This window comes from Branchiostoma belcheri, unplaced genomic scaffold, assembly GCF_001625305.1.
Source record: "Branchiostoma belcheri isolate BF01 breed outbred unplaced genomic scaffold, Haploidv18h27 scaffold368, whole genome shotgun sequence".
NCBI classification, from domain to species: Eukaryota; Metazoa; Chordata; class Leptocardii; order Amphioxiformes; family Branchiostomatidae; genus Branchiostoma; species Branchiostoma belcheri.
In genome coordinates, this window is record NW_017803985.1 from 53,341 (window position 1) to 68,494 (window position 15,154).

Below are 15,154 nucleotides of genomic sequence, written 5' to 3' on the forward strand. Positions count from 1 at the left end.
ATTTTGGGCCTCCTGGTGGCTGACCTTAGTGCTGCAGCAGAACTTCCAGTTTTTACCTCCATGAAAAATGGAGGTATTGTTTTGGGCGTGTCTGTCTGTATGTCTGTCTGTGTGTGTGTCTGTCTTTCTGTCTGTGTTTCCGAAACTTTGTTGTCAGCATAACTTCAGAACGCCTTTATGGATTGTGATGATATTTGGCATGTTGGTAAGTCTTGGAAAGACAAAGGTCAAGGTCAAATATGAGCCTCCTGGGGGATGACCTTGGTACTGCAGCAGAACTTCCAGGTTTTGTATCTTTTGTTCTGAACAAGCTATGGTCTTGATTTTTTAATGACAGATAGCTTATCCTGTCAGGAATATGTGGTGTAAGTTTGGTTTTTCTAGCGGCTAGTTCTGGAACTGCAGGTTAGTTTCTGTTAAAAACTTTTAAAGCCAATAAGTCCAGATTGGAACAACGTATTTTCATCATTTTTGGTGTGTAGGTACCTGAGAGAGAGTTGTACACAATTAAATGCAAATTATGCAAATAAGGACTCAATTTGCATAATTAATGAGGGAATTCTATAAGTGTTTTATATAATGGTACTGCTATACATGTAATCTATTTAATCTTTGGCAGGCAGAACATCAGCAGATACCAGTTATGCGAATGTGAACTAATTTGCACAATTAATGTGAAAATTTTGTGACTCCTTATTGGTGAATGGTTGGAATTTTTATACCTTGTGACATGTGTAAGTTACATAAAGTTTAGCACCACTATGCATATACTAGTATTATGTTAATGTTGAGGTTATTTGCATAATTAATGAGGACATGTTGACATGAAGTATGACAAAGCAAGCCCATATTTCATGGAGGTATGAGATCTCAGAACTCTTGTTGTATCTTTTATCCTGGACATGCTATGGTCTTGAATTTTTGGTGACAGATAGATTTTCCTGTCAGGAATAAGTGGTGTGGGTTTGGTCCCCCTAGTAGCTTGTTCTGGAACTGCAAGGCGCCTTCGGGCGAAATCTTAGAAAGCCAATAAGTCCAGATAGGAACACCATATTTTTATCATTATTTGTGGGTAGGTAGCTGAGAGAAAGATGTACATTATTAAACGCAAATTATGCAAATGTGGGCTTTATTTGCATAATTAACAAGAATTCCGAGATTTCATACCTCCATGAAATATAGGCTTGATATGTAAATTTCTTCTTTAATTATGCAAATTACCTCTGCATTAACATGATATATGAATCATGATGTATGTTAACTTGTGATTAAGTTACAGATGTCCCAAGTATGACATTCCCACCATTCACCATTAAGAAATCATAGAATTTTTGCATAAATTATGCAAATTATGTCATCATTTGCATAATTAGTATCTGTTGATGTTCCGCCTGCCATAGGTTACATACATTACATGTATGAAAGTAGTATAATGTAAAACACTGTAATTATATAATTTCCTCATTAATTATGCAAATTAAGTCCTCATTTGCATAATTTGCATTTAATCATGTACAACTCTCTCTCAGCTACCTACACCCAAAAATATATGAAAATATGTTGTTCCTAACTGGACTTATTGGCTTTTAAACATTTCACCCAGAAAGTGCCCTGCAGTTCCAGAACAAGCTGCTAGGGGGACCAAACTCACACCACTTATTCCTGACAGGAAAAGCTATCTGTCACTAAAACATCAAGACCATAGCATGTTCAGGACGAAAGATACAAAAACCGGAAGTTCTGCTGCGGTACCAAGGTCATCCACCAGGAGGCCCATATTTGACCTTGACGTTTGTCTTCCTAAGACTTACCAACATACCAAATATCATCATAATCCATAAAGGCGTTCTGAAGTTATGCTGACCACAAAGTTGCGGAAACACACACAGACAGACACACACACATACATACATACATACATACATACATACATACATACAGACAGACACGCCAAAAACAATACCTCAATTTTTCATGGAGGTAATGAGGAAATTCTATAATTACATTGTTGTACATTATAGTACTTTCATACATGTAATGTATGTAACGTATGGCAGATGGAACATCAACAGATAGTAATTATGCAAATGATGACGTAATTTGCATAATTAATGCAAACATTCTATGATTTCTTAATGATGAATGATGGGAATGTCATACTTGGGACCTCTGTAAGTTAATCAAAAGTTAACATCACGATGCATATATTCTGTTAATACAGAGGTCATTTGCGTTTACTAATTAAAGAGGAAATTTACATTATACATATCAAACCCATATTTAATGGAGGTATGAGATCTCGGAACTCTTGTTATTATCATACCTTTTTCTTCTTTTCGTCATCCTGTCAACTGAGGTGAAGCGTGGTACTATTTCATAATAGCCATCAGTGCGATTTGTGCGATTTTCTGTGACAGGGAGTGAGGGGGATGCTATAACCGCAGACTGAAAAAATAAACTCATATAGAATAATTGTGATACAATATTAATTTCTTTCTGTTCAGATTTTTGCTGTAGCTGGAGACATTGTACTGGATGTAATAGACATAGTAGGGGTGTTGACGGCGACCACGCCTAGCAACGACGTCACTTTAACCACGCCTAGCAACAGCAGCGGCACGGGAGTGAATAGTACTGATGGCGTCAGCGTCTGGACGAAGATAACAAGTAGGACAGCCGTTATTTTCAATTAGATGTTGGAATCAAAATCTATACGTTTTGGCTATTATTTACAAGCAAGCAGGCATGGCAGTATGTTGATACAATTATCAGAAAAAAGGCGTATCCCGAACATAGACGTTGTAATCTTCTCAATATTTGCATAGAGACTATACGAGCGGACGTATATATACACATGCTAAACTGAACACTAGATATATACAGGTAGTGGTAGATCTAGTAGTAGCAGTGGTTGTACATGTAGTGGTATTAGTATAAGTAATATTAATATAAGTAGTAGTAGAGTAGTAGAAGTAGAATTAGTTGTAGTACTAGTAGTACTATTGTAAAAGTAGTAGTAGTAGTAGTAGTAGTAGTAGCAGTAGAACTAGTAGTAGAAGTAGAAGTAGTAGTAGAAGTAGAAGTAGTAGTAGCTAGTAGTATTAGTAGTCGTAGTAGTAGTTGTAGCAGTAGTAGTAGCAGTAGTAATAGTAGAGATACCAGTAGTAGAGATATTTAGTATTAGTAGTAATAGTAGATATACTAGTAGTAGATATGATAGTAGTAGTAGAGGATTTTGTTACAAAAATAGTCATGTACAACAAAAGTAGTCCTGTAATCGCAAATTCAGCTTTGCTTTCCTGTGGTTTAGCGTTTTTTTTTTTTGCTAGACTTTTTTTTGCTGGACTTTTTTTTGCCCGCTCACATTCATTTTGGAGTCTTCAGAGGATGTCATCTTTAACATTAAGTTAGTGTATATATAGAACCCTTATCGCTTGCGTTATACTACAGAACAACAGAGTGCTGTGCATGATCTGGCTGGTAGCGGCTGGCCTGTAGACGGCCTACATGGCGGGAGAGGCCGTCTATCTGACCGTGGAGCGGTACTTGGATCGGAGAGACCTGAACGTGCTGTGGCAGACTTTTCTGGACACGCTCATCATCAAATGGGGCGCAGTGGTGGTCTGGCTCTTGATGCTGGTGAGTTTACTTCCTGTGATTACCTGTTTTAGTGAGGGGTCGTCTGGCGTAACGACAGAGTGTTTAGCTCAGGACCAAGAGGTCCCGTGTTCGAGCCCCGTGTTCGAGCCCTGCCACTTTCCTCTCTTAACCCAGGTGAAAGTATAGTCATCCGCGTTGAAAGTCTTGTCATTAAAGTTGGTAAACTTGGTATTAAAAAAAAGCTTTAGTTTCTATCACGAAAGTTCGTTCCAACACAAAAGGTAAACGTTTTTACCTAGAGCTTCCGACTAGTCTTCAATAGACTGACCCAGTCATGAGAAACCAAGGAAAAGGACTAGGTGAGAACAACCCCACGTGTTGGAACAGAATTTCTAACTTGAAACAAATGAGTTTGAGTTTTACTGTGTGCTAGTTAGCTCATCCAAAGAAGCTCAACAGTATTGCAACAATCACCGCACGAAATCCCATATTTAATTACACTTAAAGAAAGTGTAAAGCTACACGCAAGGGAAAAACAAAACCTTCACGCATGCTTTACGAATTCGATTTCTGCAGTAAATAGATGTTTGGCTCTTTGTGTTTTTGAGCTTATTTTTCTATTCGTTTATTGTCTCTTTCACAACGCACGAATTTTTGTAAACAGGATCAAGGACAAAAAGTAGGGCTGGTTATTTATCCCATTTATTTGCTACCAAAAAAAAAAAATTGTCTTGGAAAAGCGTGCTAACTGCATTGACATGTGCTAAAGATTGCAAACAAACAATGACTCATTTTTTTACCATAAAATCATGTCATACCATTTACCTTCTGGTAAAAAAATGGGCTGGCACCCCCTCTAACCCATTTTTTTACCAAAAGGTCTATAGAGCTTATTCACCACACGTCATCATGACGTCACGACCCCTCATGTCCCGTGCGACGCCATTTTGGGGTGCATCTCTACAGCGAGTTTCCAAGCGTTGAAATGGCCGACAAACGTTATGTAAACTGTCCTTTGTCCTATTACACGAAGAGTTTACCACCACTCATACCTCTCGTTACTGGAACAAAATAAAATCTGTTGGGATTGACCCATTTTTGTTGAGTTTTGATCAGTCTGATCGAGACGGCGTCTACCGCCAGCGGAGTCCATTGACGCGAGCTTCGTATTTGGTACTGGGCAGAAGTTTTTACACACAACATCGGTTCAAACCCTCTAAGAGTCTGGAAGCGTAATGTATCAGGATGTGTAGAGAGTGTTGTGGGACATGCAGTTGCGTGGTGACAAGTACGTTGTAGTCGGGATACGCAAAAGGTCGCTATTTTGGAACAGCCCCGGACTGTGTCTGGATAATAACAAACAAATGAGGGGCCATCGGCCACCGGCCGCCATCCTCAGTCCGCACTGCCGCGACTGTGGCTGGACAAGGTGAGTGTTACAAGTTGCCAGGGCCCTGTTCTACATGGACATTTACCACAGAGTAAAGGGACAGGTAGCTCCAACAGATTTAACGTGTCCATGGCTATCCACGTTGACATCTACAGGGGGCGATCTACAGGCCCCTACGCCAGGGTAAAACACACCGATTTCTGATCAGCAAAAAAAAGATAAAAGCCGATCTTGAGAACATACGACGTGGACATGGAGCCAGAACTACCCCAAGGACAATGTTACTAACAAGAAGAGTGTTCAAAACGTAGATTGTGGCCCAAAATGCGCAACTATCGCCAAGAGTTTGCATAGCGTACCATAGCGATAGGCACCATGTTGCACCCCCTAATGGCGGACAATGCTCGCTGCCGGGGGGAAGAGTCACGTGACCATCTGTGGTGAATAAGCCCTATACCTATTTACCTTCTGGTAAAAATGTGCTGGCACCCCCTCTAACCCATTTTTTTACCAAAAGGTCTATACCTATTTACCTTCTGGTAAAAAATGGGCTGGCACCCCCTCTAACCCATTTTTTTTACCAAAAGGTCTATCACCTATTTACCTTCTGGTAAAAAAATGGGCTGGCACCCCCTCTAACCCATATTTTTACCAAAAGGTCTATACCTATTTACCTTCTGGTAACAAAATGGGCTGGCACCCCCTCTAACCCATTTTTTTACCAAAAGGTCTATACCTATTTACCTTCTGGTAAAAAATGTGCTAAAGGCCGGTTCAATGCACTGTATGGTTAACGTCACTCGTGGGGTCGTGTGGCGCAGTCGGTAGCGCGTTCGGCTCACCCAAGAGGTCCCGGGTTCGAATCCTACCCGTGTCACCGATCTTGTGCCCTTGGAAAAAGCACCTTACAGGACTTTTCTCGCTTCACTCAGGTGGAAATGAGTACCTAGCTCTGGTTTTTGACGTCCCTCGGATAGGACGTTACATGGAGGTCCCGTGTTTGGGGAGAGCTACACCCCACGCACGTTAAAGATCCCACCGCACTTATCGAAAAGAGTAGGGGACCCTCCCGCTGTGAGTGGCACCTACATGTACAAAACTGGTGTGTCACGCCTAAAGCCGGTTTACCAGTTATGCGAAACAAACAAACAAACGGCAGGGATTGCGTGTGTGCTTGTGTTAGCCTAGTTTTGTGGTCATCGATATTAAAAAAGAACGGAGAACTCTATCCTATGAGATTTAAAGTTTTAGTTCTGGCACGCCTCTAAGCCTCTAAGAAAATATATACACACAGAAGGGAGCATTGAAAGCGTCTCTTGCTGTCGTCAGACTGGCTGATCTCATGAGCAGTGGATACTCCCACAATTACATGATTGTCAACATGTGTATCGATCAGTTTCCCCCACTGACTGTAATAGTTCCCATTATTTGCTTTTGCCCTCGAAATTCTGTTGTGCGTATGTGTGTGGGTGTGTTTGTGTGTGTAGCTAGCATATCGTTCTGTAGTACTAGTAATAGAGAAGTTTAATAACTCTGGGGAATACTACTGTGGAGGTCGCTCGGTGACAGGTAGCCTGGGCGCCACACATGGATATACTTTGTGTCCAGTGTGCTATATGTTTGGCACCCAGGCTAGGTGACAGGAAGTAAGGAATCGATTTTACGGCACAAACTTTCGCTGACTAATAAGGCAAGGCAGAAATCAGTGTGCCTTTGTCTTGTGAATGGACACCTAAAACCCGCGTGAGAATCATCAAAGTATATTGTAGACTCATAGAAATATTAGCGGTTTACGTAGGCCGGGAGGACGCGGGGTCATTACCTGCCCATCTTTAATTTTTACCTTTATCAGGAACTCTAGGAAACCTACGGAATAGATTTGACGGAGGAAAAAAAACACCTGCTGACCTAGTAGTTTCTGACCTACTTTAGACTTCAAGCAGATGCAGGGTTTTGTATTCACACAGCTGGAAAATGGGTTAGAGGGGGTGCCAGCACATTTTTTACCAATAGGTAAGTTGGTGATAGAACAAACCAAGTACGTGATATTGCTGTGCACACAATAGTATGTACTATTCCTGATCCAATATGTATGCACATAAGGTTAAAAATACAGTTCAATTTTAGATGACTTTCAAATGAACAATTCAATTTTGATAACAATTGTCAAGCTATCGGAGCTATGATATAAATAACTAAATGTATCTTATAAAACTGAATCTTAATTTTAGCAAAGTCAATACACGTAGTTTATATCTATACATATTAGTGAATTCTTCAAACAGCAACTAATGATTTTTACTTTTCTAATGATTTTCATTATTTGTTGTTAGTTTGACATCACACCATTAAGAAAAAAAGCGCATATTATGTTAAATGTTACTATTTTACCCTGTTATACTTAACAATCATCAACTCCAGCTGGGCTTTACTGCAAATACGTCAGCAGTAGATTCTAGCTATTTAGCAAGCTTCTACCAAGGTGCTTATGCGTCCCAACTATCAAATTAAAGCCTATGAGCAAATATAATGATTATAATCGAAAGATCCTTCATTAAGACAAATTTAACATTTTCAGGCTTTAATTTTCCAATATTTTTCTAGAAATGTTCCCATATTTTTCAAGAAATTATTCTAGATAGCCCACGACATTGTCGCAATCAACACTCAAACTGGCAGTTTTTGCCGTCCACACAGGGGCGTACCCGAGGGAGTCACGCACTCAAATATCGGCCTATAAACACACGCGCAGGCACCTACAGATTCTCTTTTCCCCCCGTATCTATGGCTGGTAGAATATGAACAGATACCAAATATGCAAATACGGACATAATTTGCATAGTTGATCTGAAAACTATATAACTCCTTAATGGTAAATGATGGGGATATTATACTTGGGACATGTGTAAGTTAATCAAAAGGTAACACCACGATGCATCTATTATGTTAATATAGAGGTCATTTGCATAATTAAAGAAGAAATGTACATTTTTATACCAAGCCTATACTTCATAGAGGTATGAGGTCTCGAAACTCTTATTTGTCTTGTTACTAGAAATGGGCCATCCTGTTTATTTACTTTTTACAGTTGAAGTCACAGTCGTTTGATACTGACTGGCAGTAGTTGTAGTATTATAGCATTCTTCGAAAAAGTAACATTTTAATAGAAGTTGACCCTAGTGTTAAATGACAAAAACACACTCAAAACAGACGCTGTACACCATGACCACATTTTATTCCGTAAACACAGTACTCCAGATGTTTCCATGTCTTATCAGAAGGTATAATAGGTCTTGATAATCTGCAAATTAACAAAGTAATTAGATGACAACAGTTTACTTATCGACAGAATTTGCTAAATATCTATAAGTATAAGGTCTAATTCATCAATACATTGAGGACCATGCATTAATGTGGGTTTTACCAGGTCGCGTTGCTAATGATTTAACGTTGCTAACAGTTTAATTAATACCCTACAATAATCATATGATTTGTCGAGAACATTTATTCTCCATCACATGAAACATTTGCCCACGACTTCTGTTCACACAATCCATGTTTATGACAATTACAAGCTGCAAACCTAAGACCGCACTACTCAGGGCACTGGATGTAAACATCCGACCTATCGCACATCTGACAAAAAGTACGTCCTAATGTCCGCCGTTACAATCGAGCTTTCACTACTTTGACGTTTTCAAACCATCGGGCTGATTAAAATCAAATCCCTCACCACTACAAACAATCTTTCATGCAGCCGTTTAATTTTTAGTTCGGGACTAATTTACGTAGGTACATGAATGAGACCATGAGCTATTATATGTACATGTGTGCCATCAGTATCTGTATTTAGTATACAGAATCAGCTATTGCTTAAATACCTCCGCTAGAATGGTACCACGTAAGTACTATTGCAGATCCGAATGTAATATCTAGCACAGAAATCAGTTTGTTCAGTTCAGTTCATCCTAATCAGGTGACACCATGTACTGTCTTCACAAGTTCCTGTCACGCATGACAGAGGATAGTTTAGCACCGCCCAGAAATAACTATACTTAATCATTAATATAATTTAATATAATTTAAGGCTTATATGAAATTATAAGTAAATTATGCCACATTAACCATGTGTTCTGTCTAAATAGTCATGGTGACTTTTCTTGAAAAGAAAAAAAAATGTATACAGAAATAGAAATATTGGTATGATAATAAAGCAGCCTGTTTGAGTTTAGATTAAAATCCTGTACATGATAATAAACCACAATCATTAAGGCCTACATTGGCTTGATTTTAAAGATAAAATTTACGCTAGCAAATATTTTATCTGCTTATAAGGAATTAGACTTTGAGAAGTTTTACGCATACGTTCTTAATTGTGCTTATAACAAATCAAGCCTACATTGGCTTGATTTTAAAGATAAAATTTACGCTAGCAAATATTTTATCTGCTTATAAGGAATTAGACTTTGAGAAGTTTTACGCATACGTTCTTAATTGTGCTTATAACAATACCTAATCCTCAACTTTACCGTTCAGGCAAAGAGTTATATACAATAATATATGGATAAAATCTCCTGTGATAACATGCGAAAAGTTAGTTTGTCACAATACCTACTGGAATGGGACTGTGTATCTCCTAATCTAATGTAATAACCTGGGAATCATATTGGTGAGAATTAGATTTTGGGTACCTAAGGATCTCCTCCCTTAATCCAGGTGTAGCTGAACTACATTAAATTGTGCAAATTCCCATTAGAGCAAGTGCTAAACTTGATAAATAACGTGAATAAAAGTATCAGGTATCCAATAACATTGTTTTAAAGTATCAGGTATCCTATAACATTGTTTAAAATGCTCAGAATGCATATTATATACTTGTTATAACCCTATTCAGCCGGGGAGGGGGGCTTTTGTCTCGGATAGCACATGAACGGCTCGTACTAGAACCGTCAAATTTGGTGACCTTCCCTTAAAATATCTGGTAGCAATTTCATATTAATTAGATAAGCTCCTCATTTTTCGTGTTCCCATTAATATTCTATCTTAGACACTTTTGTTAAAGTTTGTTTGTATTCCTTAAAATTTTCCGGAAAAATAAGTTTTGACGGTTTTACCCCCCAAAAAATCATTTAATTAATGACGACATAATGACGTTATGATTACACAAAAAATTTTGATATGAACTAATTTCATTACTACACTCTCTGAAAATTTGGTGGCCCTACGGTAAGTGGTTGTTGAGGTACAGGTACCCCCGTCTGAGCATGCCCAAAAAAGCCCGGTCTGATTAGGGTTAAACAAGTGGGATCAAACTTCTGAGACATTTATCATAAATCGATAGATAACGTGACAAACGGTCCGTAGATCGATGTTGATGCTACACCTTTACTTGCTCAAATACATGGTCATAGGAACGGTTGCGGCGATGCTGATGAAGTACAGGACAAGACACAGCCTGTCCAGGACTTTGGCCAGCAGAATGTAGTCAGACACTTCCTCCTCGTTCTTCACGGCCTTGGTCAGCTCTCTAATCTCGGCATTGGTCAGATCTCCAACTTCCCTGACCACCGTAATCAACTCTTTAACGCTGGCGTTTAGCTCTGAGAGTCCAGATGATCCGGAAGCATCCTCAGTAGGGGTCGATGGCTGCTCGCTCCTCTCATGGCCACCGAAGTATATGACTTCTTCGTCAGCCTCCGACACGTTATCGGTTTCATAGGCGCAGTTGGTCAGCTCTATGGCGGCGTGGTTGATCACGTCAACCTCTTCATCGTTTGCTTGCTTATTTGCTGTCAGATCACCCAACAGCAGCATCCTGAAAAACAAACAAAAAATGTACAAAACTGTTAAAATCATTCCAATGAATCTGACTTCTATGAATAATACTACCTATATATTAGTAAATGTTTGATTAGCCTTCGTTTGGTAATAAAATATTTACATTAATGACATAATGAAAAAAGGTTCGGTTCAGACAAACAATAATAAGATACGGGTCATCCGATTGAAGTCCTGGTGAGTTTCTATTAGATAAAATTTAGTAAAGAAAATAATCATATAAGGTGTTAGATAAAATGTATTCAAATGACAGCATCAAGGAAAAATGAGTTATAATGCTGGCAAAAAATATTATCAGCGAAAGTAATAAGCTGAATATTAAACTATGTAGAAACTCATTACAAAGTTGCAGGTTAGTTAATGTTTTAGACATCGATAATGTCATGTTATACACTGATATCATTAACGACATCTAATGCACTTTTTAATTCAGTGCGGCAAAAACGTTAATTTCCAAGGTCAATTTCATGTTTATTCTTTTAATGCATTAAGTTGAATCAACCCTTTTCCATAGTATGATATATTTGTTAGGTTACACTGATTTGATTTTATGGATGTCATCTGCGCGCGCATTGATTTTCAACTGTTCTAAAAAAAATCCTTCCTCCAAAGCTCTGGCCTGGGTGCCATCCTCTGCCCAAAAACGAATAGAAGGTACCTTGCAATGTAGCGGAGGAAAATTGTCTTTGCCGCCGGAGACAGGCTGCCCTCCCGGTCATGGATGACGATGATGACCAGAGTAAAGAACAGGAACAATCCCATCAGGCCCATGCAGGTGATGATCAGCGTAGCTGTAACGTTGCGTAAGGTGGTAAACAGTTTCTGTAATGGAGCATTTCGCTACAACCATCTTAAGCAGATGATTTATAAAGAAGTACAGTTTTGTCAAATAGAATTTAACTCACCGAAAAACGGCAATGACCCCTTAACAGGAAGTACGTCTGTCACAAACACCAAGGACACGACCATGGAGAGTAGAATGGTCACTCCGAACGAGATCCGGTCGCCCTTGTCAAGGGGTATGATAAAGGTCATGCTCATCAGCACAACCAGGATGATGCAGGGTCCAACAGTAGTGGCGATGTGGAACAGGGGGGCCCGCGACAGGTGTAGAACAAAGCACGCTTCCCTGTTGTCCTTAGCAAATATCTTATCCTTCCGGTTCCACTCGCCCTCCGTTTTTGTAGGAGAGTAAGAGTTGCACGGAATGTTCCCTTTGTATGCTGCAGACCTGCCTCCTTGGCATTCTATGTTCAACATATGGTTTAAACATATTATGACTTAGAGTAATTTCCAAATCATTCTGATGCTCATTATTACAATGTATTCAAAACTTAGGTCAAATTTTATTTCCATAAAAATACTCTTATCACCTATTTTTATCACTCACATATTGCATTTTATCTATATTTAAAAGAAAACAGAGCCGCTGCAATACTACATTTGGTAGATGTTATTGAACCAGGTTGTTACAAAACATTTAACCCTAAACAGAACACCCGGGGTCCGCGCGGACCCCAGCACTATATATTCTGTAATATCTTTTTTGTTTCTAAAGATTTTTGTCTGAAATTTTAGGTAATTGTCACCCACAAAGTTGTCTCTCAATACAGTGCAGAAAACTCCGTTTCTACCATTTTGAAAAAAAAAATTATATCTGATTTTCTTTTGGGGTCCGGGCGGACCCCAGCCGGCTTTCGATCATAATGGATACACTGGCGTTCTTATACATTACCTTATTTCCGTTTTTATATGTTTTTATGCACTCATCGTATGTCTACCAAGTTTTCAGAGAATGGTGTGTATAGTAATAGAATTAAATTTTAATAACTTATGTGTAATTATAACGTCATATGACGTCAGAGCTAATAATATAGTCCGCCTTATTGGATTTTGACAATGACCTCATCAAATTATCATATTCTATGCATATTAAATGATTTAACTTATATTTAATTATGTAAGATGTTATTAATGTTGGAAAAGAAGTGTAATTTAATATAAAATTTAGAAAATTTTTATGTTTAAACCAAAATTACTTCTATTTTTAAAAAAAACTGCCTGCTAGAAACCCGTTGCCATGGCAACACATAAAAAACATCAACTTACTAGTATTAAACTAATATTATCTTTTTTCCAGAGACATTTTAGGAAAGGTCTCCAAATTTGATTCTTCTAGCGCAAGCCGTTTAGCCGCTATCTGAGATCAAAGTTGGGCCTCAAAAGCCCCTTCAGTCTAAAATGGGTTTAAAAATCGGGTATTTCTCATTGTCTTCTTTTCTTCACCAAAAAATAGAAAAAGTTCAAAATGTATGATTTTTGTATGTAATGTGGACACAGAGGTTCCCACATCAGTTTGCAAAACAATTGAGCTGGTAGCATGTTGATAATTTCTAAAAATTAGCAAAAAACTGTTCAGATTAATCAGTCCGGGAAGGTGTACTGTTGAGGGTTAAAATACGTACTATATGAGTTGAATATGCTTACTAGTCTGTAGCATTTAACTAGTAAAACACTCTTGTCCATTTTTGTATAACTGTAGTTACAGAACAAGCTGCTAGGGAGCCAATACTAACGTCACTTCTTGTCGATCACAAGGGCTCTCTATCAAATATTTATACTCTAGGAGATGAATCTATTTTTTAGTTACCTTCGCCAAGAAGGTTATGTTTTCAGAGGCGTGTGTGTGTGTGTCTGTGGACACGATAACTCGAGAAGGCTTAAATGGATTGTCTTCACACTTGGTAGGTGGGTAGGTCTTGATGAGACCTTAAAATAATTAGATTCTGGGCCCCCTGGCGGCTTGTTGTGGTACTGCAGCCGAACTTCCGGTTTTGATATCTCATGACCTAGACGTGCTAGGGTCACGAAATTTGTATGATAGGTAGCTCTTGTGCTGGGGAAGAAGTGACATAGGTTTGGAACTGCAGGGGCGTTTTTTTTCAAATATTCAAAAGAGGATAACTCAAGAACCGGTTGATGGATCATCATGATTTTTGATATGCAGGTAGCTTAAGTGACAGATAATTATGTGACAGTTATGCAAATCTTGATGCAATCTGCATAATTTATGAGGAAATTCAATAAATTAGCTGCATTACATAATAGGACTATTTAAGCTTGTGATATATTTAATTGAGAACAAGAGAAACATAGGCAGATATTGATAATGTAAATTAACCCTATCTACACCGGGCTTTTTTGGGCTTGGTGGGACAAACCCTACGATGTTTACGAGTTATAAAGGGGGTGGGGGGTTGAGCCCCCTCCAGTCCCATGAATTCCCAGAAAGCCCAGTATATATAAGCTTAAAAGCCTTACGGATGATGGTTTCCTTGATCGCCGTGGCTGCAGAAAAGCACACATGACATTCCAAGGTGTCTGAAGGAAATAGGAAGGGATCTGCCTCACACACGGTGGTAGTCAGGGTTTCTACAATCCAGTGCACCGTACCATCGCTGCTCACTTCTACCGGCACATCCTTCTGTAGGCCTTTGTAACTCGGATCCGCGCTGCGAATTCAAAACAATTTTTGTTATCTGCCTTCAATCGTTAATGTCTTATATGTTTTTGCCTTCGTCAGAAGAGTATGTATTCTGTTTGGCTGTGGTGTGAGTCCGTATGTAGTTCATAGGGATTTTTACACTCCATTGAAAATGGTGTGTTGTTTTCAGTCTGAATGATGTATTTGTGTATATCTCAAGATCTGGTACACGGAATACGATGATATTTAGCAGGTGGGTAGGTTGGGTATAGAGAATTATGTTGGTTGACTTTGGGCCTTGGTACTGCAGTAAGAATTTTTTTGAAATATCGTTGACGCTGGATGGTCTGTGGATGTGATGTTTGGGTATCATATATTTGTTGACGTAAGGGTTTAGTGGTGCAAGTTTGATTTTAGTAAACCATATATAGAATACATTATAATAAATGTAATCATCACATTTCTATGATCAATGAGCAAAATAGAAAAAAAATTACAAAGGCTCTTAATATTTTCATGTAGGTATGCGGTCTTCGAATTCTTGTTAGAAGACTTACTTTCTTCTTAGAGTAAATGTTGGCGTCCAAATTCTGTCTCAGAAACCACAGAAACGAGCACAGACACAAGCACAGAGTTTGAGAATGCATAAGATATTGCCATGAAAAAAACAACACGACGCACATGACCCACAGTGGCTGGGGATCAAGTCTTCCTTGGATCACCGCGCGCAGCACCTCAAATGCGGAGCGGATCTAATCTCCAAGCAGATTCGGTGGGGCAAGGGGACTTTGTATTGGCCTCCTGTATCCATTAGCCGCCTGTATCCAACGTTCGCCCCACGA

The 15,154-nt window shown here is 38.9% G+C and overlaps 1 protein-coding gene across 1 annotated transcript in view; it reads right to left on the bottom strand.

Annotated features, from left to right (window-relative positions):
- Positions 1-10,375: 10,375 nt before the first annotated feature.
- LOC109476203 (neuronal acetylcholine receptor subunit alpha-7-like) overlaps positions 10,376-15,154 on the bottom strand; it is a 5,247-nt gene continuing 468 nt past the window's right edge. The window contains exons 2-4 of the mRNA XM_019777087.1: positions 11,734-12,075; positions 11,487-11,619; positions 10,376-10,805 (exon numbers count right to left, since the gene is read on the bottom strand). Coding sequence (XP_019632646.1) covers positions 10,376-10,805; positions 11,487-11,619; positions 11,734-12,075 — 905 coding nt within the window. The remainder of the gene's footprint in view (positions 10,806-11,486; positions 11,620-11,733; positions 12,076-15,154) is intronic.